General features: G+C 47.5%; 1 protein-coding gene across 3 annotated transcripts; it reads left to right on the top strand.

The window, feature by feature from the left end:
* The first annotated feature begins 12,279 nt into the window (after window positions 1-12,279).
* Window positions 12,280-23,744, top strand: LOC125947423 (uncharacterized). Of its 3 annotated transcripts, XR_007468281.1 has the most exons (5): window positions 12,280-12,656; window positions 21,578-21,661; window positions 21,790-21,828; window positions 22,095-22,145; window positions 23,496-23,744. XR_007468281.1 is itself a non-coding variant. In XM_049672126.1 (4 exons), exons 1-4 carry the CDS (start codon window positions 12,486-12,488, stop codon window positions 23,553-23,555), a joined length of 321 nt encoding a protein of 106 aa, XP_049528083.1. In that variant the 5' UTR covers window positions 12,280-12,485; the 3' UTR covers window positions 23,556-23,744. The 3 variants fall into 3 exon arrangements, 2 of the variants coding, with proteins under 2 accessions (XP_049528083.1, XP_049528084.1); XM_049672126.1 differs by lacking the exon at window positions 21,578-21,661; XM_049672127.1 differs by lacking the exons at window positions 21,578-21,661; window positions 21,790-21,828.
* The last annotated feature ends 2,046 nt before the right edge of the window (window positions 23,745-25,790 follow it).

The following is a 25,790-nucleotide window of genomic DNA, read 5'->3' as shown; positions in this document are numbered from 1 at the left end:
GCCAATGATGTTCGGGAGGAGCGGAAGGTAGACGCATTCATCAGCATATTGGGTCCACAGACGTATTCGCTCCTCAAGTCACCTGCCACTCCAGATAAGCCATTCTTGAAGTCACTGGAAAGCTTGTGCGAACTGCTTCGTAAACATTTGTGCAAGCTTTTAACCCGAGAGTGTTAAGGGCCCCGTGTCGGAGAAAATCCGGCGTCGGCGTCGATGTCGGCGTCAGCGTCGGCGTGTGATATCGGCGTCCGTGGCGGAGAAAATCACCCGGAACCACCCCAACCACGCAGGCCCTCCACGAGGTGCAAGCTTTTGGCGAACAAAAATTGAATTTATCACAGTGAAATCCGTCAGAAAATCAGTAAAGTATGACTTCGCCACAACCTAAAGACACTGTGGCGTCGGATTGTAATTTGAATGTACGAGAGAACATAATTCTGTTACGAGAAACTCAAACACAAACCCCTTTTCCCGCATTTGTACCAGACCTACAGCTGCGCGCTCGGGTAGTTTATGTGGGAAAATGATATCTAGATGGCGCTCGCATCCTCGGCTAGTCCAAATGAAACTTCGCCTGCCTAATGCGTTTTGGACACGCGCGCGCGTAGGGGCAATAGCAAACAATTAATAAAATAATAAAAAATGGTTCTACGTCCTTCACACTTTAAGATAACACGACTAATATTTCCCCTGGCAAAACGTCTTCCCAGCAATGCATTTTTGTTAGAAGTGAAGCTGACTTTGAGGGGATCGGTGTAAGCTAGGTCTTTGTAAGCTGGCTTTCCCACGTTTTGGGTTGCAGTGAGCAAGCCAGCTTACAACGGGGCCCGATAACGCTTTCGCGTTCCACTCTTAAAGGCGAAGCTTAAGCGTCCTCCATTTTTTTTAGTAGCGCCAACCTTTGAGGAGCCGCCGCCACCTATTTTCGGTTCCGCTGCTTCCAGTAGGAAGTTTCTGCGCTTTTTTCTTCCGTTCTGGCTTTCCATGTTTCCGCGCCCGCCGAGAACACGCACGATGAAGCGGCAGCGGCGGAAAGGCCGGCAGAAACTTCAGGGCGGCACTTCCTTTCCGTCGGTTGGAGATGAGAGGAAAAACAAAGGGGAAGAGCAGGTTGGCGCTACTTAACTGACATCGGTAGCAGTATGGAGGGGCTTTAGGAACACAGCTTGCGATTGCGCCCAAGGTAAATATACCTGGTAGCGAAGCTTCCATAGAAGCCCATACGTTCAAAACATGGCGGTCCATCGGCGGTTCATTGGGCTTAACGCCACGTGGGTGAGGTTGGAACACTTCCGGCGGAAGAAAAAATAATGTGACGTCATTTTTGTTCTTAAATGCGGGAAATTTGTTTTCGGAGCCCTGCCATTAGAGCCGTATATTCAAATGCCCCGCCATTCGACTTAATGCGCGTACTGAGCTTTCTGCGCGGAATGCGATGCAGGAAAAGGTCAGCCGTACGGGTGTCGAAATTGCATCCCTGAACAGAACATACTTTCTTTGGAGGCCGACGAGCGCTTTGGGCGTAGAGTGCTTGTCCTTAAGTCGAACGACAAGCCCGTGGACCAGCGCTCTCACACGAAAATTACTAGAGTAAACAATTATCTGGTGGTCGGAACTCACTACTTTTGACTGAACAGATTAAGAAACGACGAAACATCCCGCGCCACTAAATTCAGACGAACGTCGACATTACAGCACAACGTGTGAGGGGGCGTATTGTAATAAGTGAACATTACGAGCAGCGCCTTTCTGCACACTTCAAGATCTGCATTGCATTGCAAGTGATAGCGGCATCAACGCCTGCCGCTATCGGTGGGCGCTCTTTCGGTTGACGCTAAAAAAAGGTATTTATTGATAATGATCAAGTAAACTAGAGTTGCATCTTCTTTTCTCGCCATGCGTATATAAAATTGATTAGGAATTTTATTTTCGTTGGATGAATATGTGTCTCGCTTTAATTCAAAAACGCTTTTTTATTTCCCAATGTTTCTTCCCCCCAAACAACGTCGCGGTTCAATCGCTGCTCCCATAACCACCCATGCTGATGTCGGTGACAATTCGTTCTTAACCGCTTTTCGCCCGACGCTTCGCGATCTATTTGGATCGACCTTGTCTCGCCTTTGAGCACATCAAGCAGCTGCTTTTGTCGGCCCCAATCGTGGCGCACTGTGATCTAGGCCTGTCCCTGCAATTTCATTGCGATGCTGAGGAACCGTGAAGGCAAGCATGAGGTTAGGTTAAAGTTGCGAATTCATGCTCAAAGATATCCAAAGCATTGCATTCACCTATAGCTTTAATAACGAAAAAAAATGATGTTAGATGTTGCACAGCAAATATCGGGCACTGTGATAAAAGTAGCGGCTCTCGTGTTATCTGAATTTCGAACTACATGAAAAGGTTAACTACTTTTCATTTCATCACGAAAGAAAATGCAGTTTAACCAATGTCTTTGGATTGGCACTATATTTAGGTGCGTGGCACAGTCTCTGTGTGTCCTTCTGGCCTAAAGCAGGTGACAGCACCCGGCAAAGCCAGACCTCTAAGATCGCCGGTGGAGCTTACGATTCCATGTGGTTCCTCCTTTACTGCTATCGAGTGGGAAGCCCTATCGGAGGGACATCGAAACGACCGCGAACTACAAGCTCCTCTGCTCCCTTCGTCGCGAGCTCGTCCCTCACCCGTCTGCGCCATGCTCACTGTGGTGTGGTGCGTCCATGCTTCTTCCAAGCCCTTTAATTCCCGCAGGGTTACGCGGGCCATATCCCACTTTCTGCACGACATTGCTCATTCTGGTATACGGGCCACTCGACATATCGTCAGTCAGCGTCTGGACTCGTGTGGATGCTGACGTTTGTGCGTGGTCCTGTACCTGCATTTTATGCCAAGCGACCAAAGTAACCAGTCATAATATGGCGCAGCATCAACGGTTCCCGTCTCCCCACCAGCGCCTCCACCATGTGTATGTTGACATGGTTGGGCCGCTTCCTGTTTGTCTCAACCCGAAGGGGTCTCCACCTCGAGAGGGGCATTTGGGGCGACACATGAGAAATTACCTCCATGGGAGCGGCCAAAAAGATCACTTTTTTGTTCTCACGAGGGTTTAGACGGGAATTGAGAGCACAGGCTCATTTGCCATGCGTATCATCCCTGAAGGAAGCCGAACGCCAGGCTGGGGTACGCTTGTGCCCATTTGAACCAGCGGGTGCCAGGCGGCGGTTGGAATCACAACGTAGTTCTTCCTTCGAGACCCTATATCAATTACATGAGGATTTCTGAGGCATTTCTTTTGTAAAGATGTTTGACAGGCAGTAGAATATTTGTGTGACATTGTTTCTCAGCTCATGGTATAACATTGAGTACTATCTTGCACATTGGAACGTTTGCACACTTCAGTTTCTGGAATTTAATTTTAATTCATGCTCTTTCAGGGGCTCTGTGGTGGCGGCAGACTCCTGAACCACCAGCTGGTACTGCACATTCTTCATTTTATGTGAAAAAAGAAATTGTCTTCGTCTACACGTGCCTTAAGGGCACTCAACATACATTTTTAAAAATTTATGAGTGCATGTTTATCAAACTTGCATTACTTACGTCTTTTGACATACTTGGCATAAATATGCAATTGATTTTCGTGTGCAGCAAGTAGTTTGAAAATATTCAGAATTTTTTTGCGCACTAGTTTGGAGGTGAGCTCTCCGTGAAGTGCTGGTTGTTGTGACGGAGACTGGCACGTCTAAATAATGTTTAATGATCAGAGTTTGTATTGCTATGCGAAAACACCCGTGTACTTAGATTTGGCTGCACATTAAGAACCCCAGGTGGGCGAAATTATCCCGGAGTCCCACACTATGGCGTGCCTCATAATCAGAGCGTAGCTCTGGTACGTAAAACCCCATTATTTTTTAAAATAATTATGCCAAGGTTTGCTTTGGAACAGAAAACTTTATATTTTTTTCTCAGGTGGTTCCACGAAGTCAACGCCTTGGTGGGAAAGTGAGTTCCTTTTACTACTTTGATTTTCTCACTTCTCAAGGAGCGGTAATTTTCAGTGCTCAAAGCAAATTGCTCCACTTTAGAGGAAGCTTTAGCACGGTAGTACCTTTCTATACTTCATTTCATACATAAGGCATAAGGTACAACGCTGCGGATGCTACGCAAGAAGTACGGTCGCCAAAATTTATCACTCCGCGCGTTCCGTCTATGCTTCGCTCCGCTCCAGAGGCTTTTGCTCGCGCGAACATGCACGTGAGGCTGCCGCGACGGGCTGCAGATAAAAAACATCGAAAAGCAAATAGATCTAAAACAACATGTTAGCAGCCGTATGAGTACACGGTTTCTTTGCTTCTAAGGATAAATTCTATTATTTCATTCAGAACTGAGCTTTACAATGAACATTTTCACAAAAATTGGTAAGAAAACACCGAACTATTTCTAAGTGCGAACGCAGCCACTGCAAAAAGTATCTGCAGCCTACGCAGCGTTGCGACTGATGTATGAAACGGAGTATAATTACATGGAAACGGAGAAATCAGATTCTTTTTTCAATCACTGCACCGATGTTGATGTGACTTATTGCATTTAAAAGAAAAGTTGAAATCTATTGGCAACAATACGAATATTTTTAATTTAGGCAGTCTTACCTTTTACGAAAATTGATTAAATTTCTAAAAAAGAAAAGAAAACTCATATATAAGGCTTGCAACGCTGTAACTTGGGAATCAACTATATCACAATTTTGTAGACTGCCTGTAATGATGCATTCAAGAGACAAAATGGATACACCGCTTTTAAATATACCACTAATTTGTGAGTAATCTTGCAAAACCCTAGCAAATATTGTAACAATATCACGTAACCTGTCTATTCTTTATAGTATCAAATTCACCCACTTTAGATTCTCTAACAGATTCAATCTACAGGCTGCGATATCTGTTTTTGGTGCAAAGTTACAAATTTGTAAACTTTAGGCTTCAGTTTCTTGAACTTATCATTATTATGGAATTTTTATTAAAGAGGAAGGAAATAAAATTATGCTTTCTAGAGTAACTCGAGTTTGAACTTCTCTCTCAAATGCAACAAGATTCATTCAAGTCAGTCCAAGGGTTGTATCACAAGAGCATTTCTGCATTTTACATGTATTTGAATAGCGAAGTCAGAGTTGGACCCTACCTAAAATTTATTCTTAAATGTTCACCTTCATTCTGGACATTCAGGGCCTGTGAAGGTGCTCGTGGAGGTTAGAGACTGCATTAGAGCTGTGACGTCATCACAGTGACCTTCGAACCTTCAGTTCCATGGCAACTGCACTCATTACACACCAAGGCATAATAAATTTGCACATTTTTTTTCGCACCAATGAATGCATGCAGCAAGTTCTGTGCTTTCATCTAGGTGTCATAGTAACTGCACTGATGTAGAACCTTTTATTCAAGATGCCCTAACCAGTTTAGGTAACCTTTGATATAGGCAAGCTGCATTATACTTCACTGTCATGGCCATTGCGCCATTATGAATAAGTTAGCATTGTCTGCGGCAAGAACTGTTCTACAAATTTTTGCTTGGCTTGCGTTAGCATGTTCAGGGGGCAGCGCTGTTGGACCTCTGCATTTCTTTCATTTATTCTTTAATGCTGTGACTTCTTTTTCTATGTGATCCTTCCTAGTCATTTTGTCGGCTGAGTTATGGTTTATTAGCAACAAGCCAAATGATAGCACAGATATGTGATATGTCGCGCGCCTATGCGACAAGGCGCCACAGCTAGACTGCGCAAGCGTTATCACCCTTTGGTTGTGCTCAAAAGGCGCCGTCATTCAAGCTATCGCACGCTTTCATTCCTGTAACATACAATCGATCAGTTCTCTCGACGCTGTTAAGTTGATGGCCCTAATAAAGCCGTATTGTTTTCGCTCCACCGTTGCGCTGTATCCTTCCGTCAGACACGACATTGACTGGCGACGAGGGTAGGATTCTCCCACCAAGGAACAAGCTCCTGCCTGACAACAACGGAATTCACCTGCTGACGGATTGCGCACGGACAGTCGAGAAGAAGCTGGTTGGGACAGTATGACGAAGGCGACCACGAGTCTGCAGCGGGGGCAAGAAGAACATTTCGACAATTCTACGAGCGATTGGACTAGCCACGAAGAGCGCGTGCAGGCGTACCTTCGAGCCAATTATGTTCGGGAGGAGCGGAAGGCAGACGCATTCATCAGCATATTAAAGCGTTAGCGTTAAGGGCCCCGTGTCGCAGAAAATCCGGCGTCAATGTCGGCGTCCTAGGCGGAAAAAGTCATCCCGAACTACCCCGACCACGCAGCTTGGTCTTTGTAAGCTCGCTTTCCCACGTTCTATGTTGCGGTGAAGCCCCCTGAAACAAAAATTCGACGCGAACGGGGCCCGATAACGCTATCGCGTTCCACTCTTAAAGGCGAAGCTTAATCGTCCTCCAATTTTGGGTCCACAGACGTATTCGCTCAAATCACCTGCCGCTTCAGAAAAGCCGTTCTCGTAGTCACTGACAAGCTTGTGCGAACTGCTTCGTAAACATTTGGCCGCTGAACGGTCAGTCATAGGCGAGCGAGCGATGTTTTAACGACGAGGGCAGAAGGAACATGAAACGATACCACAGTAAGTGGCGGAGCTACAGGAATTGGTGCAAACATCCGAGTTTGCTGCATTTCTTGACGAGTCGCTTCGAGACAGATTTGTGCGCGGTCTGCTAAGAGTCGACATTCAAAGACACTTGAAATAAGCCGTTGACCGCGCAACAGCATTGGAAGCTGCGCTTGCTAACGCTACAGCGGTTCATTCGAAGACTGAAAGCGACTTCGGGGTGCACCGTTCTTTTCACCTTAAGGCGGCGGTCCCACTCCGTGGGCACGAGCCCCCCGTTTTCAGTAGTTTTGGAGGAACTGTGGCGTCTCTTCTACTTAGGATATAAATTTATCGTATATGCCACAAAGAAGCTTAATTCTTCTAGATTACAGCTATACATAATGTGAAGAAATTGATTAATGGGATTTAGAAATAAATGTTCAAGAACAAGCATGAGATACATGGTTTTTGCGAACTGTGTCTTAGTTGTGACCATATTAAGAAGAAACTGCCGCATTTACTGCATTGCGGCTTGCTCTGTATCTTTAGGACATATTTATCTATTTCCTAGACGCAGCAACGTAATGTTGAATTTTACTTTTTGGATCATTTGCTTTTGAAGATTGCCAAATATAGCAACTTCTGTTGTAAACAGCCCGACAACTACACGCTCAAGGAAGCTAAATTTTGGATAAATTACAGTTCAAGAAATTTCCATTTAGGGCGCAAAATTTCATTGATGTACAAAATTTCATTCATGGCCCCAATCCTGGCGCACTATGATCTAGGCCTGGCGCTGCAATTTTTTTGCGATGCTTCGCCTACGGGGTAGGTGCAGTGCTGTCGCACATCTTTTGCGACCGTCAGATAATACCAGTATTATATGCCTCACGCACCTTGAGTCGTGCTGATAAAGGCTATGGTCAGTTAGAAAAAGAAGCCTTAGCTCTTGTGTTCGGCGTTAAAAAATTCCATTACCACGTATATGCAAGGTATTTTGTTTTCCTCACGGACCACAAGCCTTTGGCTACAATTTTTGATCCAAAAACTGGAACACAAGCAAAATTTTAAATTGCACTGCGTGTATATCTCTTGGATTAGCCCCAATTTCCTAGTACTTGAAAAATGTAGGGGAAGAGCAAAATACCACTAGATATAAATGTTTCATGGCAATCATGTTTCAAAATGGTTTGCATGTATTGAAGGAAGTATGGAAAGAGAGTGGTCATGGGAAGCACTTGTTTAGAAACTTTATGAAAGCAGAAGTCACTAGATTAAATAATTTTGTAGAGAGTACCATATTGTTCCCGCTGGTGCCATTTTGAATTCATGTTGATGTAAATTGGAGGAAGAGTGAAAGCAAATTTGAGGTTAGGTTAAATTCATGCTCAAAAATATCCAAAGCATTGCATTCACTTATATCTTTAATAATTAAAAAAATGATGTTAGATCTTGCATAGGAAAGATGGTGCACTGTGATTAAAGTATCAGCTCTCGTGTTATCTGAATTTCGAAGCTACATGAAAATGTTAACTACATTTCATTTCAACATGAAAGAAATTGCAATTTAACCAATGCCTTTGGATTGGCACTATTTAGGGGTGTGTGGCACAGCCTCTGCGTGCCCTTCTGGCCTAAAGCAAGTTATAGCACCCGGCAAAGCCAGACCTCTAAGATCGCCGGTGGAGCTTACGATTCCATCTGGTTCCACCTCTACTGCTGTCGAGTGGAAGCCCTATCGGAGGGACATCGAAACGACCGCGAGCTACAAGCGCTCCGACAACACGTCTGCTCCCTTCGTCTCGAGCTCGTCCCTCACCCGTCTGCGCCATGCTCACTGAGGTGTGGTGCATCCATGCTTCTTCCAAGCCCTTTCATCCCCGCAGGGTTACGGGGGCCATATTCCACTCTCTGCACTGATATTGCTCATTCTGGTATACGGGCCACTAAACATATCGTCACTCAGCGCTATAGCGTCTGGACTCGTGTGAATGCGGACGTTTGCGCGTGGTCCTGTACCTGCATTTTAGGCCAAGCGACCAGTCACCCGTCATACTATGCGCTACATCAACGGTTCCTGTGTCCCCACCAGCGCTTCGACCACGCGGACGTGGTTGGACTGCTTCCTGTTTGTTTCCAACCCGAAGGCGTCCCCATCCTCAATAGGTGCATTTGGGGCGCCACATGGGAAAAGGCCGCCATGGGAGCGACCCAGACATCACTTTTTTGTGCTCACGAGTGTTTAGACGGGTATTGAGGGCGCAGGCTCCTTTGCCCAAGCGTATCACCCCTGAAGGAAGCCGAACGCCAGGCTAGGGGCACGCTTGTGCCCATTTGAACCAGTGGGTGCATGGCGGCGGTTGGAATCACAACGTAGTGCTTCTTTCGAGGCCCTGTATCAATTGCATGAGGATTTCTGAGGCATTTCTTTTGTAAAGATGTTTGACAGGCAGTAGAATATTTTGAATATTTGTGTGACATTGCTTGTCAGCTCATGGTATAACTTTGAGTGCTATGCTTGCACATTGTAACATTTGCACACTTCTGTTTCTGGAATTTAATACTAATTCATGCTCTTTCAGGGGCTCTGTGGTGGCGGCAGACTCCTGAACCACCAGCTGGTACTGCACATTCTTCATTTTATGTGAAAAAAGAAATTGTCTTCGTCTACACGTGCCTTAAGAGCACTCAACTTACATTTTTCTTTATTTGCGCATTTTTATCAAACTTGCATTACTTATGTATTTTGACATACTTGACATAAACATGCAATTGATTTTCCTGTGCAACAAGTTGTTTTAAATTATTCAGAATGTTTCGCGCACTAGTTCGGAAGCGAGATCTCAGTGAAATGTTGGTTGTTACGAAGGAGACTGGCATGTTTTGCAGATTATGTCCAGAAACGAGAAAAAGCTGAATATTCTTTCTGTGTTTTGTCACTGAAGGTCTGAAAAGCACAGATACTAGTTGTTCCTAGCTTTTTTGTGTATTGCCTGAATCACGATGCTGTGTTTCGCCTGTGTCATCATGCCTGTGTTTCCCAGTCGTCTCAGCAGTATAAGTGTTGACAGCGTTGTGCTTTCATTTGGGCAGGCATTTAAGAACCACAACTGCTTCCAGTCAGCGAACATTTTTTTTATTCGCAGCACACTGTGCACACTGATAGTTGTAGAATTTTGTTATTAGCTTGGGAGGCGTCTCTTTTTAATTCAAGTACCCTGAAGGCACAGAGCGCATTACATCGGGGTGTTACAATAAATCAATAATAGTTACAGTACACGCATTCAAACAGGTGATGCATGTTAAAATAAAAACAAGAACACAAGCCGAAAACTCAAAGGAAAACCGTAAACGCAAGAAAAAACGACACATCCTAAATGTTGAAGGCAACTATAGCCATTAAGAGGGGCGTTACACAAAATCAAGGTTACTTTAATGAGATTATATACTTACATATATAATGTATTACCCACCAAGAAATTGGTGGGTAATATATTCATAATATAGATTATATATTTAGACATATAATCTCAACAAAATCTTTTGGTTGGTAGCCAGCGCTGTGTCTGTGCTTCTGTCATATTTGTGTTTAACGCTGCTCTTCTCGTGAATAACATCCCAACTTACCGATAAAGTCATCGTTCCAAAAGACATCCATTGCCTTCCACGGCGTCAACACGCTGTATATGCAACGACGCCACGTGAAAATAATTTGAACAGAAATTGTGTGGCCGGCGAGTTCATTTACATGAAGCCCAACATCGCTGACTAAGGCTGTCGGCGCGAGTACCGATTCCTATATCCTGAAAGTTATTTCTGGTAATAGTGACCCTGTTTGCTTAGTCATACGGGTCGAACAAACCGCGGTATTTTGCGGCGCTTTTTGTGTTTCTTTCAGACCACCATCCGCAGTCCTTCAGGACCTATATCAACTGCGCCATGTGCGTGATCACGTGCTCGATGTGCGTCTGGTGGATCGACGCAGCCAACCGGGTAAGCCAAGGAGAGCAGTTTTTCTCCGTCCTACATAACCACTCTTTCTTATCGATTGTAATGACATGCAGAATATGACCCATAATTACGTGTCTATTTGAAGATAGGCTAACTAATGCTTGCAGATGCTATCACAACATTTGACCGCTTTCTTTTACGCGCAAGCCGGCTCGCCAGCGAAGTCAGTGATGTCTAGTTTGAAGCCGCGAAGGAAGCGAGCGCTGGAGGAGGTGGATAAGAGAGTCGCGCGCCGGGGAAAGTACGAAGGAGCGTGCTAGGGCGCTGACATCAAGTCACCCTAGAGGACGGACGGGCGAACGGACGGACGGACGAATAGATGGATCCGGGCGGTGGGTTTTCTCTCTGCTCTTGCTGAACCCAAGGGCTTCAAGGAGGCCAGAGTTGCCTAAATCTACCGCTGGGGAGATATCTTCACGTTCTAATAGAACATGCTTCATCATTTCCCTAGCTGTACCGCAGCTAGCACATGATTCTTCTTCCTTGTTGTATCTCGCTTTATAAGTGCGTGTTCTAAGGCATCCTGATCTCGCATCGAAAAGTAAAGAGCTTCCTTTTGAGTTATCATAAATTGTTTCTTTCCACGATGCAAAGCAACACCACCTAGAGGGAAGTGTAGGTGGGGTTGAGCGAAGTGGAGAAGGAGAGAAGAGGCGAAGCGTCGCTGAGGAAGGGGGTAGGCGGAGTCGCACCAACACCACCCAGATAGCACAGGCTTACATACTCCGATCTATGATGTCATGCTACCTGGGCCGAAATTTTCATTGCCTAGGCTAGCGTGACGAAAGCGGTCACGTCAAAACCATTGTTGCTTACGCGGGAGCATGCCCATGAGATTCTATGGCAGTCGGGCCGGGTAGCGTGACGTCATGAATCGGAGTGTGTAGACCTTGCGCTATCTAAGTGTTGTTGATCCCACTGGGTTGACCTCCTCTGGCAGTTGCTATACGGGTGCTGTGAGCGGAGTGGGCGTCGGGGGTTCGCCTCGTGGTAACTCGTTTGCAGTGCAGAATTTCGCGCGCGCAAGGGAGGAAAGCGGCCAGGAAGCCTACCTAACGGAGAGGGGGTGTTCTACTCTGGCGGCTGCGTATGGCGCATCCGTGCGAGCCCTATCTTGAAAGCGATCTGCGATGCGGACAATCTAGGCGTCTAGGCGCATCGAGGGCCGGTAGCTTCATGTGTGCCATAGCACCCATAGGCTTGCGCGTCACCCGCGTTCACGACGTGAAACATCACTGTACTCTTTTTTTAAAAAGTGTTTATTGATGCAAAAGAGTCGAAATTGCGCTAAAAATGTGGAGTCTGTAGTGTGTAGCAGCGAAACGGCACCTAAAGCCCCATTGGCTGTGACGCCACGTCACGAGCGTGTCCTGACAGAGTTCCTGTTGGCTGCTTCGCCATGTCACAACCAGCGCGCCTGGACGGAACAATGGGCGACAGGGACCACATGCTGCTGCTCTAGCGCGCCAGGTGTTGGGGGAGAGGGCATCGCCGCGACGCCACGTCACCCTCGCTATTGCTCTTGGAAGCCGGCGCGCGGAGCCCAAGCCAGCACCGCAGGCTGCTGCTTCCGCTGCTGCTTGCTGGCTCGGGCAGCACGTACCGCTATCGCCTGCCAGCCGTGGTGGCCGCGGCGGCTTCCTCGGTATCTTGTCACGCAGGACGTCGGTGGCGTGCGACGTTGGCACCGCAGGCTTCTGCTACTTTGCTGGCTCGGGCAGTGCGTACCGCTGTGGTACATTACTCGCAGCGCAAAACTTTAAGGACCACTCAGCGGCGTTCAATAGGACATTAATGCTTTCGCATTCACAACTCATAAGTGCTTGGGTGTCATCGGATGTTTCAGGGTGGCGCGACAAATTTGACGCAAATGTGGGGAAATGCACTGTAGTTACCAAGCGTCGGCCACTATTTCTCTTAATAGGAGTCTTGTGATTTCTACGCAGGGTCGGACCAAAGGCATGAAAGTTGCCTTCGGGTGGATCCTCCTCCAGGCGGTCGGAAACGTTATGTACGTGTACGGATGCGTCCTGTACGAGACGGTCATCATGGTGAGGGCGCCGAGCCTGCTTTCACTTTTAATACAGCGACGTGGAGTTCGATCTGCTGGCTCACGACTGCTAGAACGGCCATAAAAATTTTCCAAGCTAATAAGGCTGAAAAACGTGATGCCGGTGTTCCTTGTTCTCCGACTTGAAATGGTCACAGCGCTGCAATTCTAGCGTACTTTTTTTGTTATGTAGCGTATTTCTAGCTCGTGTAATGACAAGGATGCGAGTTTAGTGGATGATGACCATTTTTTAGAATGGCGCAGGACATTTCCTTATCGAGGTGGTAGCGGACTTGCGCAAATGGTTAGCCAGTTTGAACGGAGTTTTTGACCCTTAGTCTTTTGGAATCTCCATGTGTGGCATGGTGACAAATTATGATTTTCAGGGCAAGAATAGAAAAAAGCAGGCAGGCGTTTGTGTTGCTGCTTGCTTCAGGAATCCTGCGGCTGTCCCCCGATCCCGCCCGCCACACCATCCAGCTGTCGCTGGTCACGCGGGTTTGAGTCGAACAGCGCGGCCTCTAAATGTTCCGGTGTTAGATACAGGATGGATGGTGGCGTTGTTGTGCAGGAACATTCCCAAGGGGTATGAGAGTGATGCGTGTGCGTCACAGTGTGGACATTGATAAGAGTAGAGTGTTGGGTGTATTTCGTGGTTGAGGTGTAGGAAGGCGTTCGTTGGTGGCGCGATGCCACGCCTTAGAGATGTTGCGATGAATGTACTTTTCATACAAATCTTCCTGTACCCTTGATATTGTGACACGTGATCCATGTTTTTGTGCATACTCAATAACCCAATTGCCGTGGACGTAAACAGGCGTCATAGATGTTCCTGTCATACATTAGTACGGCGCCGCAGTCACAATAATTGATACATTTAGCCCTTAACATTGCCTGTCTCCACCTCGTACTCTTTAAGTAATACTGCAGTTGAACTTACTACTAATTACAAATACCTTGGTGTTTACCTTAGTTCAGACTTATCCTGGAATCATCACATCAACGTCATACTAGCATCTGCTAACCGCTCACTAGGTCTCTTAAAACATAACTTGAAGCATGCTCCATCACACCTACGTAAGCTTGCTTACATCACCCTAATACGGCCTAAAATCGAGTATGCATGTGCCATTTGGGACCCTTACCAAGCTATACTTAATCAACAACACCGAATCACTTCAAAACCGCGCAGTTCGCTACATCTTTTCAGACTACTTCCGTCATTCTAGTGTCTCAGCATTGAAAATTTGTGCAGAACTGCCAGACTTGTTGCAACGACGCACAGCTTCATGGTTATCACTGTTTCACAACCTTTATCATCACCCATTGCTTCATGACGACTTCTTTTCTAAACCAGTTGCCATCCTTCCCAGACGTGACCATCCTTTTGCATGCCATACCTTGAACTATTCACAATCATTCATTCCACGTACAATCGTGGACAGGAACGCACTGCCATCACACATAGCCACCGTCATTGATTCTGTTAAATTTCATGAACTAATAACGTTATTAGCGTTAGTTTTATTTTCACTTCACAACTTCCGTCGTTAACGACGGAAGTTGTGAAGTGAAAATAAAACTAACGCTATTTTTATTCTATAACGTCGGACACATTGTTCTTTCTTTGTTATTGCTTCTTCCATGTCTATATTTGTGTTATTTGGAACTAATATTTTGTGATATTTGTGTTCGCCCATGCGTTGTTCTTTCCACGTTTGACTTATCCCACTGTATAACATTTTTTTGTTGTATTGAACACCCCCTATGTAATACCCTCCTGCGCGAGGGCCTTTAGAGGTATTTTGAATAGATAGATAGATAAATAAATAAATAAATAAATATTTTGTTTTATAATATTACAAGTTAAAGCTCTGCGCGTCGCATTGCTATTGGTTTAACACAATTTTTCTAATACACGCAATTCTTGTGTACGGTGCTGGTCGTTGTAATAAAGCTTCTGCAAAAGAAGGTTGCGGCAACCATCGACAATGATTGCGATGAATAGCCAGAACGAGAGAGTGAGAGACAACCCTCCCTCCTTGCCGCCCGTGCCCGCAACTGAGTTGCGCCAGAGCACGCACTCTTTCCGTCGGCGCCTTCCCGTGATTCCTTTGTGACGGGTGTGAAGAGGGAACGCGTCCACTTATTAATGTGAAAGCATTATATCGCTCGTGAAGCGGAAAATGGGGAGGCCTTCCGGAGGCGTATTTCTATTTGCGCCTCCGTACAGCGTTCGACCGCTGGCGCCACGCTGCGCCGCTCGCGCGTACCGCGTTTCTAGGTGCACGGCCGCCTAGAACGCGGTACGCGCGAGCGGCGCGTACCGCGTTCTAGGCGGTACGCGCCGCCTGGATCGGCCGCCTGGATCGGCGCGCGCGGCGGGGCCGCGCGCGTCGATCCAGGCGGCCGTGCTAGGTGGTTGCTTTCGTTGAGGGCGCCAGAACGCAATCATATGGTTCCCATGCTTGCACACCTTGCAAGTGTGGCTGTGTGGCCGAGTGGTTACGGCGCTCGCCTCAGGATAATGCGTACGCGGGTACGCTTCCCGGAGTTGGTACAAAAAAACTAGCGTAGCTTGCATATGGACGCGCAATGCTAAAAAGATAGTGAAGCTGATAGGCACCCAGCTAGTCCTGGCTTTTGGGCAAGGCTAAGTACTACCAAGTCATCCCCAGCATTTCCCTGAATTTATTGATTATCGATCGAATATTGATTAGCTATTGATTGGCTGTCGATTGGCTATCGCAAGGTATTGGGCGCGTATTTGGGCTAGGCTAAGCACTACGAAGTCATGCCCTGCATTTGCCGGAATTTAGTATTTATTAATTATCGATTGGCTATTGATTGGCTATCGATGACTGACTAAGCTTAAGTAGTCAAAATCGTGCTTACCTAGACTTAGCCAGGCTCAGCTTCGCTAGTCCACAGGGGTATGTGCCACTGCGCTTGGACCCTTTCTGCACTATACTGCCAGAATCGGCCCGCGTTTTTTTTGTCCGCGATGGACGGAATAACAGCCGCCTTTAACAGCTCCGCTGTTAAAAGCCACGTGGTCACAGCCGATCAACGGGAGGCGCGCGTCGTGGGGGCACCGTGTTCCTTGAAGCACCACCAGATGGCGCTCAGCTCCGTGCATGCGCGGCAGCGGCGGCGCCGGCCGTGCGGGGGAAAGACAAAAATTACTCCTCCCGCTAAAGGGAACCATGCGTGGATGGGAAGCAGCGGGGAGATGGGTAGCTTGAGCGGGAGATGGTTTCGCGGCAGCGGCCCGAGCGCTCATCGCGGCGCTGCACAGGAGAGAGAATGAGGCGCGCGCGCTCCGTCATTTTCATACCGCGGAACTACCGTGGCGCCCCAGCGGAGTATGCAGCTGTCGCACCACCTGTCATGCGCGCCGCTCGGGATTCTTAGAGGAGAGAAAGGGGGGGGGGCGTAGGAGAGGTGAGACAGGGGGAGGGGACGCGCATGCGCTGTGGGGGTGTGGGACGCCGCGGGAGGGACGGACAAAGCCCCCGCCATAAGCTGCTTCGCATCTAAAAAACCAGAAAGCTCGCTTTCGGGCATAGCATTCGCTGCAAACGTTTCCCGGCAGGTGGTCTATATATAGCGCGTCGCGGCGCTTCCAGTCGGCGGAGTGATTTCCGTTCTGTCGTGCGCTCCGACGGACGAACCTTCGGGTCAGTAGCGCACCCAGGATCTTTGCCAGGGGGGAGGGGGGTTGACAGTTTGCCAATGCCATCTAAACAGCACTAATTTCGATTTCTTCACGGAAAATTGTAAAAAAATGCGCTATTTGCGACTGTGCAGACGATTGCGCGTCTTACATCTTAGTTTCAGTACTCAAATGCGCAAGGAAAGAAAAGGGGTTGAACAAAAGGGGGGGTTATGTCGGACTGAGGGGGGGGGGGTTACAACTCCCGAACCCCCCCTCGGTGCGCCACTGCTTGGGTATCTGCGCCCGGCTGTTTTGGACGTGCATGCAAGTCGGCGAACGAGGCCGATACATTCATCGGAGAGACGTCGCAATGCTTTCGCAATCATCCACGAAACCGTACCTTTGTGCCCTTGATTATTTTTTTTCTCTACTCAATGATACCAATGAAGCCGTGTGCAGAACGGTTGCACAGGTATAAGCGGTAATATAATACAGGGTGTTTTTTTTAGCTGCACCAAATTTTTAAAACTAGAAAAATGTAAATCTTGGTCACGTTTTGTTTACCATTTGAGTGTACGGATTGACGGCCTCTATATACCGAGCAATTTCCGCACTTACATGCGTAAATAGCGAAGTTACGCTAATTAACTGTCTAATTATCAACAATAGATGGCTACAACAAATGAGTACTTTGGGGCCCGTCCTCGGCACTACCTAGCCCAACGATCAAATTTTGAATAGCGGAGTTCATGTGGGAGCTACGCGAATAATTAGTTCCCCTTGGCAGGCTGCTTGAAACTGAAACTGCCCGCAAAAAGAGCGTCTGTGTCGTCGATGTCGCCGCCCTAAAGTCCCTATATAAGAAAAGTACCGCCATCCTTTGATAAACGCCGCTTCTCTCTCTCCTGTATCTCCGATTGGACGATGATAGCGCGCGCTTTTCACTTCTTTATATTTTCTTTTTTCCCGCCTCAGAGCCATGTTGAAAGTCCTCTGCGCAGCCGCAGTCGCCGGCGGCGGCGGCGGCGCGCGCCCGGCGTGAAAGCTTCAACGGGGACTTTCTAGGTGCACCACCGTCGACTTGGCTTTCGCAAGCAAAAAGTAAAGAAAAAAATGTCACAGTTTCGCCCTAAGGGCGAATCAATGAATGCGATAGCAACACAGCAATGTCATACGAAGTAAGGTGAGCGGTCTTGGTAGCAATATGAATTGTAGTAAACATGAGCTGATTAAGTAAGCAGGTGTGCTGCGGCGTAAGTAGACCGACATAAAGAGAGACTCGATGACCACGAGAAGGCGCGTGTGAAACGGTGGTGTTGATGAGAAGCGCTTACCGTGGGCAGCGCGTGCGAAGGGACACACCTGTAGTGCTGCACTGCCGATCTGGGCAGCATTTTATGTGTAGCGTGCGTTGGAAAATGTGGCCCGACTATTACTAACTGAATGAACAAGCGTGGTGTGAGCGCGCACAAACATGAATAGATCACACTGAATGACTGCAGCCAACGACTGTCAAAACGCTGGCAGCGGGCGAAGGTACGTGCGGTCTATCGCTTCAACGGAAACTGAGCGGCGAATGCACGGCGCATAAAGGTCAGAGCCGTGTGGAGATAAGAGACGGTGCGGTAGAACGAACGACGAGCGCGGTTGTTGGCAGCGTAGAAGCGCCCCCCCCCCCCCCTCCCGCTCCCTCCGGCGCTGGCTTCCCGCTTCCTTGCGTGCGCGTGGGAGAGATAAGAGACTGTGCGGACGAGCGACGAGCGCGGTTGTTGGCAGAAAAGTGCCCCCCCCCCCCCCCCCCCTGCTCCCTCCGGCGCTGGCTTTCCGCTTCCTTGCTTGCGCGTGGGAGATTGAGTGTGTTCGCTCTCCGTGATAGCGCGCGTCCCCGCACGCTTCCGCTGGGGCATACGGCGCGCGGCGAAGATTTTATCTATACGGAACCTCACGGCGACGGCGACGCCGACGGCAGAAATCCGGTTGAAGTGTCCATATAATTGCTATCGCAATCAAAGCAAGCGCTTTAGGAGAGGAGTCGGCGGAGGAAAGAGTAGATGGCGGTACTTTTCTTATATAGGGACTTTACACCGCCCCCCTGCCTTTCGTCACGTCTCCGACGTCAACGCTGGTCCGGCCCAACGAGCAGCTTGCGTTATCTCCTCGCTGTCTGCGGCATTGGCCTAACGCCTCAATGCCGGCGGGCCACCAAATTTACTTCGTCATTCCATTGGGCGTCACGTTGCGCTGTAGCGCCAACACCGCTCCTTGGGCTTTTAGATACTACAGGCACGGCGTCATATCAGTCTGTAGCGTCGATGGCGAACGCCGCAGTTAGCAAGGAAATAACGCGAGCTGCTCCCAATCCGGACCGGCGCTTACCTCGGAGACGTGACGAAAGGCAGGGGGGCGGCGACATCGACGACACAGACGCTCTTTTTGCGGCCAGTTTCGGTTCAAAGGAGCCTGCCAAGGGGAACTAATTGGTCGCGTAGCTCCCACATGAACTCCGCTATTGAAAATTTTATCGTTGGGCTAGGTAGTGTCGAGGATGGGCCCCAAAGTACTCATTCGCTATAGCCACCTATTGTTGATAATTAGAAAGTTAATTAGCGTAACTTCGCTAATTACGCACGTAAGTGCGGAAATTGCTCTGTATCTAGAGGCCGCCAATCAGTGCACTCGAATGGTAAAGATAACGTGACCAAGATATATATTTTTCTAATTTAAAAAATTTGGTGCAGCTAAAAAAAAAACACCCTGTATATAACATGTTTGCGTTAGGTGCGGTAAACAATCCAATATGCTGGCCGAACTGAGACACATTTCATGTCAAAATATATGGTTTGAGGCATCTCTGCCTTTATAGTATTTACCGAATCTGTGGCACAAAGCCGTTTGTAGAGACGTTATCAGAGTGAAGCACACGGTGGTTGCAGTTAGTCTTTGCATGCAGTATAATGGCAAATGACTTATCAGGACCAGTGTGGTGGTAAGCAGCATGAAGTGTTGAATCCGGCGAAGTTAACATATCCCTGTCATATGGCGGCCGCATTTCGATGGGGGCGAAATGCGAAAACACCCGTGTACTTAGATTTAGGTGCACGTTAAAGAACCCCAGGTGGTCCAAATTTCCGGAGTCCCCCACTACGGCGTGCCTCATAATCAGAACTGGTTTTGGCACGTAAAACCCCATAATTTAATTAATTTGTCATATGGATGGCAGTAGTTGAACGCTTAGTAAAGACTAGGACAAAAAAGGAGACACACGGATGCGTGGGCGCTACTCACCATAATGAAGTTTATTTCATTGTCAGAGCCGAACAAAAGCTCCTTAAGCCGTTCATTCACCCACCGTCCCATTTGCACAACGTAAAACCGGCCGCATTTAAACGGAATGCGATAGACGGCTCCCAGTTCTGTTAACTACAAAGCTAACAAAACGCATTCAGATGGTTTTCTAGCTATTTATTGACATGCTTGTGGGCCTGTCCCCCTCTTCGATAAAAGGCAGATAGTAGGAAGCAGCAAGTGTAAAATTACCCGTTTAATATTTGAAAGTCAGCAGATTGACTATCAGCCAGGCCTCCTTAGCGTTGTCTGACAAAGAACTGAATTTTCTTGCGCATGTGTATCCAAATGTAATTCTTTTTGTTTGTATTTTCCATCTTGATAAATTGCTCCTCGGTGGCATTGTAGTTCACGTGGTCGGTGACCGGCATTCCAGGGCGCTCTTTTTTTCCGGCTCTGTCAAGGAATTAGGCTTCATTGTTGTGAGTAGCGCTCACAACAATGAAGGTGATACACGTCCGTGCGTCACCTTTTTTATCCCGGTCTTTACTAAGCGCTCAACTACCGCCATTCAAGATGAACCAACAAGTCCATCTCACCACACACTTTAAGGAGCTATAAGTGTAAAACTGTCTGATTGGTCCGCCGTCCACACCGAAATGTGCGGTTTGAGCGTGCGTAAGTTTATAAATCTATTTGACTGTACTGCATGCGAATTAACGATTGAGTGAAATTTGTTTTTTTTTTTTGGGGGGGGGGGGGGGAGGGGGGGAGGCTAACAATTTTTCTAGTCTGCTTGCCCTGAATATATTTTAGTCTGCAGGCGTGCATATTAGGCGCTTCACTCATGAATGTAAGTACTGTTGACATTAATAACCGAGTTTTTCTGTAAGTTTAGGCAAGTATGACGCCATTCGATATTTTATACCAAGAGACACCCAAGGGGCAACAAAATACGGGCGTCTCCGAGGGTGTAAGTGCTCACCCAAGAACTCATGCACATCACAGGCATATAAATCTATGCTAGGCAGGTGGGCATCATAGGCTGGCGTCCTCACTCATGGGTGCACTCACTCACACTCGCATACTCTCACTCACTTCACAGTCGTGAGTGCGAGTATGGGTAAGTGATGGTAGGCGTGAGCATGGGAGTGAGTACCGGCGAGTGACTATGAATGCGAGTGAATGCCAGTGAGGGCAAGTATAGGTGTGAGTATGAGCGTTAGGGAATGTCGATGAGTGCTAGTGGACCCGAGTACGAACGTGGATGGGTGCTGGCAAGCGTTACCGGACGTGAGTTTGACGTGAATGAGTCCTACTGACGAGAACGAGTGTAGGCATGAGTGGGAGTGCGGGAGAGTGCGTAAGCTCAAAAAAAAAAAAAAAAAAAAACCCGCCTTTATTCTACTCTGTGAAAGTAGATGTACAGCGCAAAGCTGGTGCGGATGTTAGACAAACACCACCACCCCAACTGACGTTACACGTCGTTACACGACGTTAGACGACGTTACACAAGCGCCACCACCATAAGCGACGTACATACATCACGCGCGCACGCACGTGGGCGGAAGTGCACAATACATCCACATTCTTCTAGGCCGTAGGCCAAGCGCGTGTACCTTATTGAACTAAATTAATGTTTAAAAGTAAATTGCGTCAGAAAATGCGTACTGTACGTCTAACAGACCAGCTGCAGACGCGATAGCATCGGATTGTTATTAGAATATACGAGAAAACATAAATTTGTTGCGCGGAAATTCGAACAAGAAGCCTTCCAGCTGCTGTCTGTTCTTGGACCTTCCGTCTGGCTCAAGTGCCTTTATGAACTAAATGAATTTCTCAAAGCAAATTGTGTAGGGAAATTTGTGAAGTACGACTTACAACCAACCTACAGGCTTGATAGCATCGGATTATAATTCGAATATTGGAAAAAACATAATTCTGCTACGCGGTAACTTAAACACAAGCCCCTTTTTCAGCTGCCGTGTTTCGAGTGAGCAAGCCAGGAGAAATCCCGACCAACTAGAGGCTAACAGCTTCATTGTAAAACATAATGAGTGAATGTGAGTGAGTGTTCTGCTGACCTGTGATCCCATGTACATTCATCATTCGGCGCTAATGAATGTAACTCAGTGTTCTCATAAATTCAATGAACGTCCGTTTACACAAAACCTTTCTTCTTCCCTTTCAGCCCGAGATCGTGATCTCCTTCCCGGCCGCAGCATACATGGTATGTACTCAGGAATTACTTATTTACACCTTAAAGCCGTGACGGCTAATGAAAATTACACAGCAAATTAACGTGCAACTAAGGTAAACTGACTGCGCTGACAGCCCCACCTTATAAAGATAACATGGAAGCACGTTAATAATAACGAGGTCACTTTTACAAACCGCGCATTTTTGAAACAACTAAACTTGGTTCAATCCTGTTTTATTTGCTTTGAAAGCATGTGCTAATCGGAGGTCAATCACCATTTTTTTTTCGTCTCGCAGTACTCCCACAGTACACGAATAGCCGGCGCGACAGCCTGGCTTCTTGGTGAGGTGAGTTGAGGATATCACTACTTTAAGCACACTTATGAAGCATTGCATTCGCTTTACTTTTTGCTGGTTACTGGTCGCGCATTGCTTATTGAAGCGAACATAAATGAGATCAGTACATTGATTTCTCAATCGTTGCGTAAGCTTTCCAGCAGTGTTAAATTCGTTGTGGAGTTTAACGTCCCAAAGCTGACGCCGCAATGGACGGCTCCGGAATAATTTTTACTACCCCTGGTTATTCAACGTGCACTTAAAATCTAATTACACATGCGCTTAATACCAGCAGTGTTGTACTCACGTGCAACTCTGCTGGTTATTCAATGTCCTAAAACGGCGCACTGCTTCGGCTGGCGTAGGTCCAATTTCGTCAGCAGTGAGCTCGCTGGCCGCGAATTGCTTTTTAACTTTGCACTGAAAAGTGTGAACGAAAAACAGATTCCTTTGCCGCGTCATCGCGTTGCTACTTTGTGCTAGAGAAGGAAATATAAAATTCCGACCTATTGCAAGGTTAGTCTGCTTTAGAGCCGTTCGGCTGCCATTGCGTAGTACCGCAATCGATGATACCGATATAGTTCATATCAGGCAGATGCAATCATGATTAATGTTGCCTATGTGACGGCAGCCTAATTAGTTGCTTAATAAGTACCAGCTTACTAAGTAGCCTAATTTAATTCGCGAGCGCATTTGACCTGGTGCTGAATGAGACCCCAGCTAAAGAGCAGCACTGAGCCAATTTAGTGTGAGGAAGGGTATTTCAGCACAGTTTTCGTTCGCTTGGTGTAAATAAGTTTATTGCTAGTGAAGATAACGAGCACCTTTTTTTTTTCAATTTTGCATCGAAGCCGCGCAGTGCTGGTATATGTCGTGTGGCTTAGCGTATTTTCATGCATTAGTTTCTCATATTTAGGCCATTTTAACCCACGCAGATTTATCAAAACATTCTATGTTGTGCGCTCCAATCCATCTATGTTATGCAATACAATCCATCTTTATCGATGAACAATTCATTCGAATCTAACAGAAGCTCTCTAATCGGTGACGTCACGATGAGGTTGCGCGATAATTTCAAAGTGGCGTCACCGCACGTGTTGTTTATTCCTTCTTTTCCTTAATAACCAAGCCTCCCCAGACGGGAAGAGTGGCCCTTCAGTTATTGCGGAATCCAAATTCACTAATACAGCTTAACCTATAATTCCTATTTATTGTCCGTTTAACTTGAATCAGACGTAACAGTTTCTCGCGTGCCGTTGAGACTCATTTTTGCGCGAACGTTGTACGTGTTAAGTGGCACCTTCAGCCCGCGGTACAGCTTGGCGCTGCGTTTACAATGTCGTCGTCACCCTCGTCCTGCAGGCGTACGTGCTTTCCAGGATGTACGAGTTCCAGAGCGTGTTCGCGGCACCGGATCACTAGCGGGCCCATGGGAAGGAACAGGCAGCACCTGCTCTTGCGCACGCCCAATGATCCTCCCGCTGTCTTCCCGCGGGGCAATGATTTAAGATATTGTTCAATAAACTCACGCATATCTGTGAGATTGCGGTCCTACGTTCGAGACGGACAAGATTCTGTGATTTCATAAAACTTTGCAGGTTTTCGTGCTCATTGGCTGTATTCAGTGTTTTTCAATGCTTTTCATTATTGCATTGTTTTCCATATCAAGAGGAGTAGGCGGTGCCACTTAAAGGCGCCAACATCTGCTTCAAAATTATCAGCCTCAAAGTGAATCGCTGAGCGCGATAGCAAGGTTTACCGCTGAACTCCTCGGACGGTGTTCTAAATATACGTGGCTGCGACACGTTGGCGCGACGCAGCACGCAAGGCAGCACCTGCTGGGTGTCGAAGGAACACTGCGCTGGCAACCACCTGGCACCTCGGGACGCTGGTGTTAGAACGCCGCTAGTGGCGTCACAGGCGTCGAACCTCCGTAGTGCACACGATGAGAACGACGGGACTCCGTCGGTGTCCAGTGAAATATTACCATTAGCTTGACATTAGCCTTACTGCCCGTTCCGCTCAGGCCAGTGCATACACACAGCAGCTCAGCAGGAAGCTATAGTGTACTTATAGTCTGCACAATGCTCGTGCCAGTAGCGGAAGCCGGGACGCTTGTTCCGACTCCGCCACCGAGGCGAATGATCGTTGCGTTCACTTGGCGTGCGTCCACTCCGCTTCGTCGTTTTACAGCCGAGCTGTTAGAACCTCGCCATAATAATAATTCCGTCGTCCGCAGCTTCGACGAGTTGGGGGACAGAGAGCTGAGAGAGAGAAAGTGAAAGCAGAATATAAAAATAGCATTGCGCAGCATATAGCGGATGCGTGGTGGAGAGGAGGAGTGAGGCAGCTGGTAGTAGAGCCCTGCCTGGACACCATTTGCGTCTTGTGGAACAAGGCTTTACAGACACAACGGAAGCCCGGATCAAGTGACAATGGAAGTAATAGAGGCGTTAGAAATGATTAGAAATAACCACGCTGTAAGTTGCCCATCTGTCTCGCTGTAAAAAAAAATAAAAAAAAAATAAAAGAAATCGTGTTTCTATCGCAGCAGCGGCCTGTGGTGGATGATTATGCCGATAAGTGATTTTTGTTGCGGAGGTGGCGTTTTATCATTTTTGTTCCACGGTGTCTATGCGTTAACCATGTGTAATAAAAATTCATCTGTTAGTAGCACTTTGTCCTTCGTTCCCTACTGTCGTCCTACGTGCTCTCTTGCGCTGAACCTAAAGTTATGCACTTCCAACTAGCCCACCAGGCTATTCTCTTGAACGCAAGTTCTTTCCTTTTTCGTAATTGGATCTTCAGCACGCGTCCATTGTCTGAAGTTCGAACCAACGTGCGAACGACCTGCCGCGGTATAGGTTAGCCCTTTCAGTGCCGTGTTTTTTTCTCAGACATTATAAAACGAACACAACGGTATATTTTGGTTATTGAGAAGAGAAAAGGTGACACTGCATGATAATGGCAAAGCGCTCATAGTATGGTCCTCCCATTCCCATCATTTCCTAGGCTAGTTTCGTTCCGACGCGAAAAAAAAAAAAAAATCCGGCAGATCCCACGCCCTGTGGGAATCGATGTTATGCGAAGCAATGTGCGGGGAGCTGGCTATGTCGCATCTCTTGACGTTCAGCCAAGCGTATTTCACGTATTTCATGACCTACATGACACGCATGTCATGATTTGAGACACAAGATGAGGAAACTCCCAGCTGGATCTTGCGCAAACAAAAGCTCACCGATTTGTTTGGGAAGCCTGTTGGCCGCCGGCGTGCCGCGCAGAAAGACCTTGCTTGCCGAGTTCACACTTGCACTGAGTCCGATGTGACTTATATTCAGGACGTGCTTGCGCTTTGTGGCAAGGTTGACGAGAACATGCCGGAAACAGAAAAGGTCGGACACATCCTCAAAGGAATCGCGGACAACCGGTTTAGTCTCCTCGTGTTCAAGAACTCTTCGACAGTGCAGGACATCATTGCTGAAGGCCGCCGCTTCGAAGAAGCCAAAAGCCGTCGTATTGCTCACAACTTTTCTCGCCTTCCTAGTACGACTGCAACATCTACCTGCGAGTACCTCCGTCTCTCACCCGTGCCGGCTGCATCCGACAGTATTGTGCGCGTCGTCCGCCGGGAGGTTGAAGCTGCATCTGCAGTTCCTA

This window comes from Dermacentor silvarum, chromosome 8 (genome assembly GCF_013339745.2).
Source record: "Dermacentor silvarum isolate Dsil-2018 chromosome 8, BIME_Dsil_1.4, whole genome shotgun sequence".
Taxonomy (NCBI): Eukaryota; Metazoa; Arthropoda; class Arachnida; order Ixodida; family Ixodidae; genus Dermacentor; species Dermacentor silvarum.
This window is presented reverse-complemented; position numbering and strand designations above follow the sequence as displayed.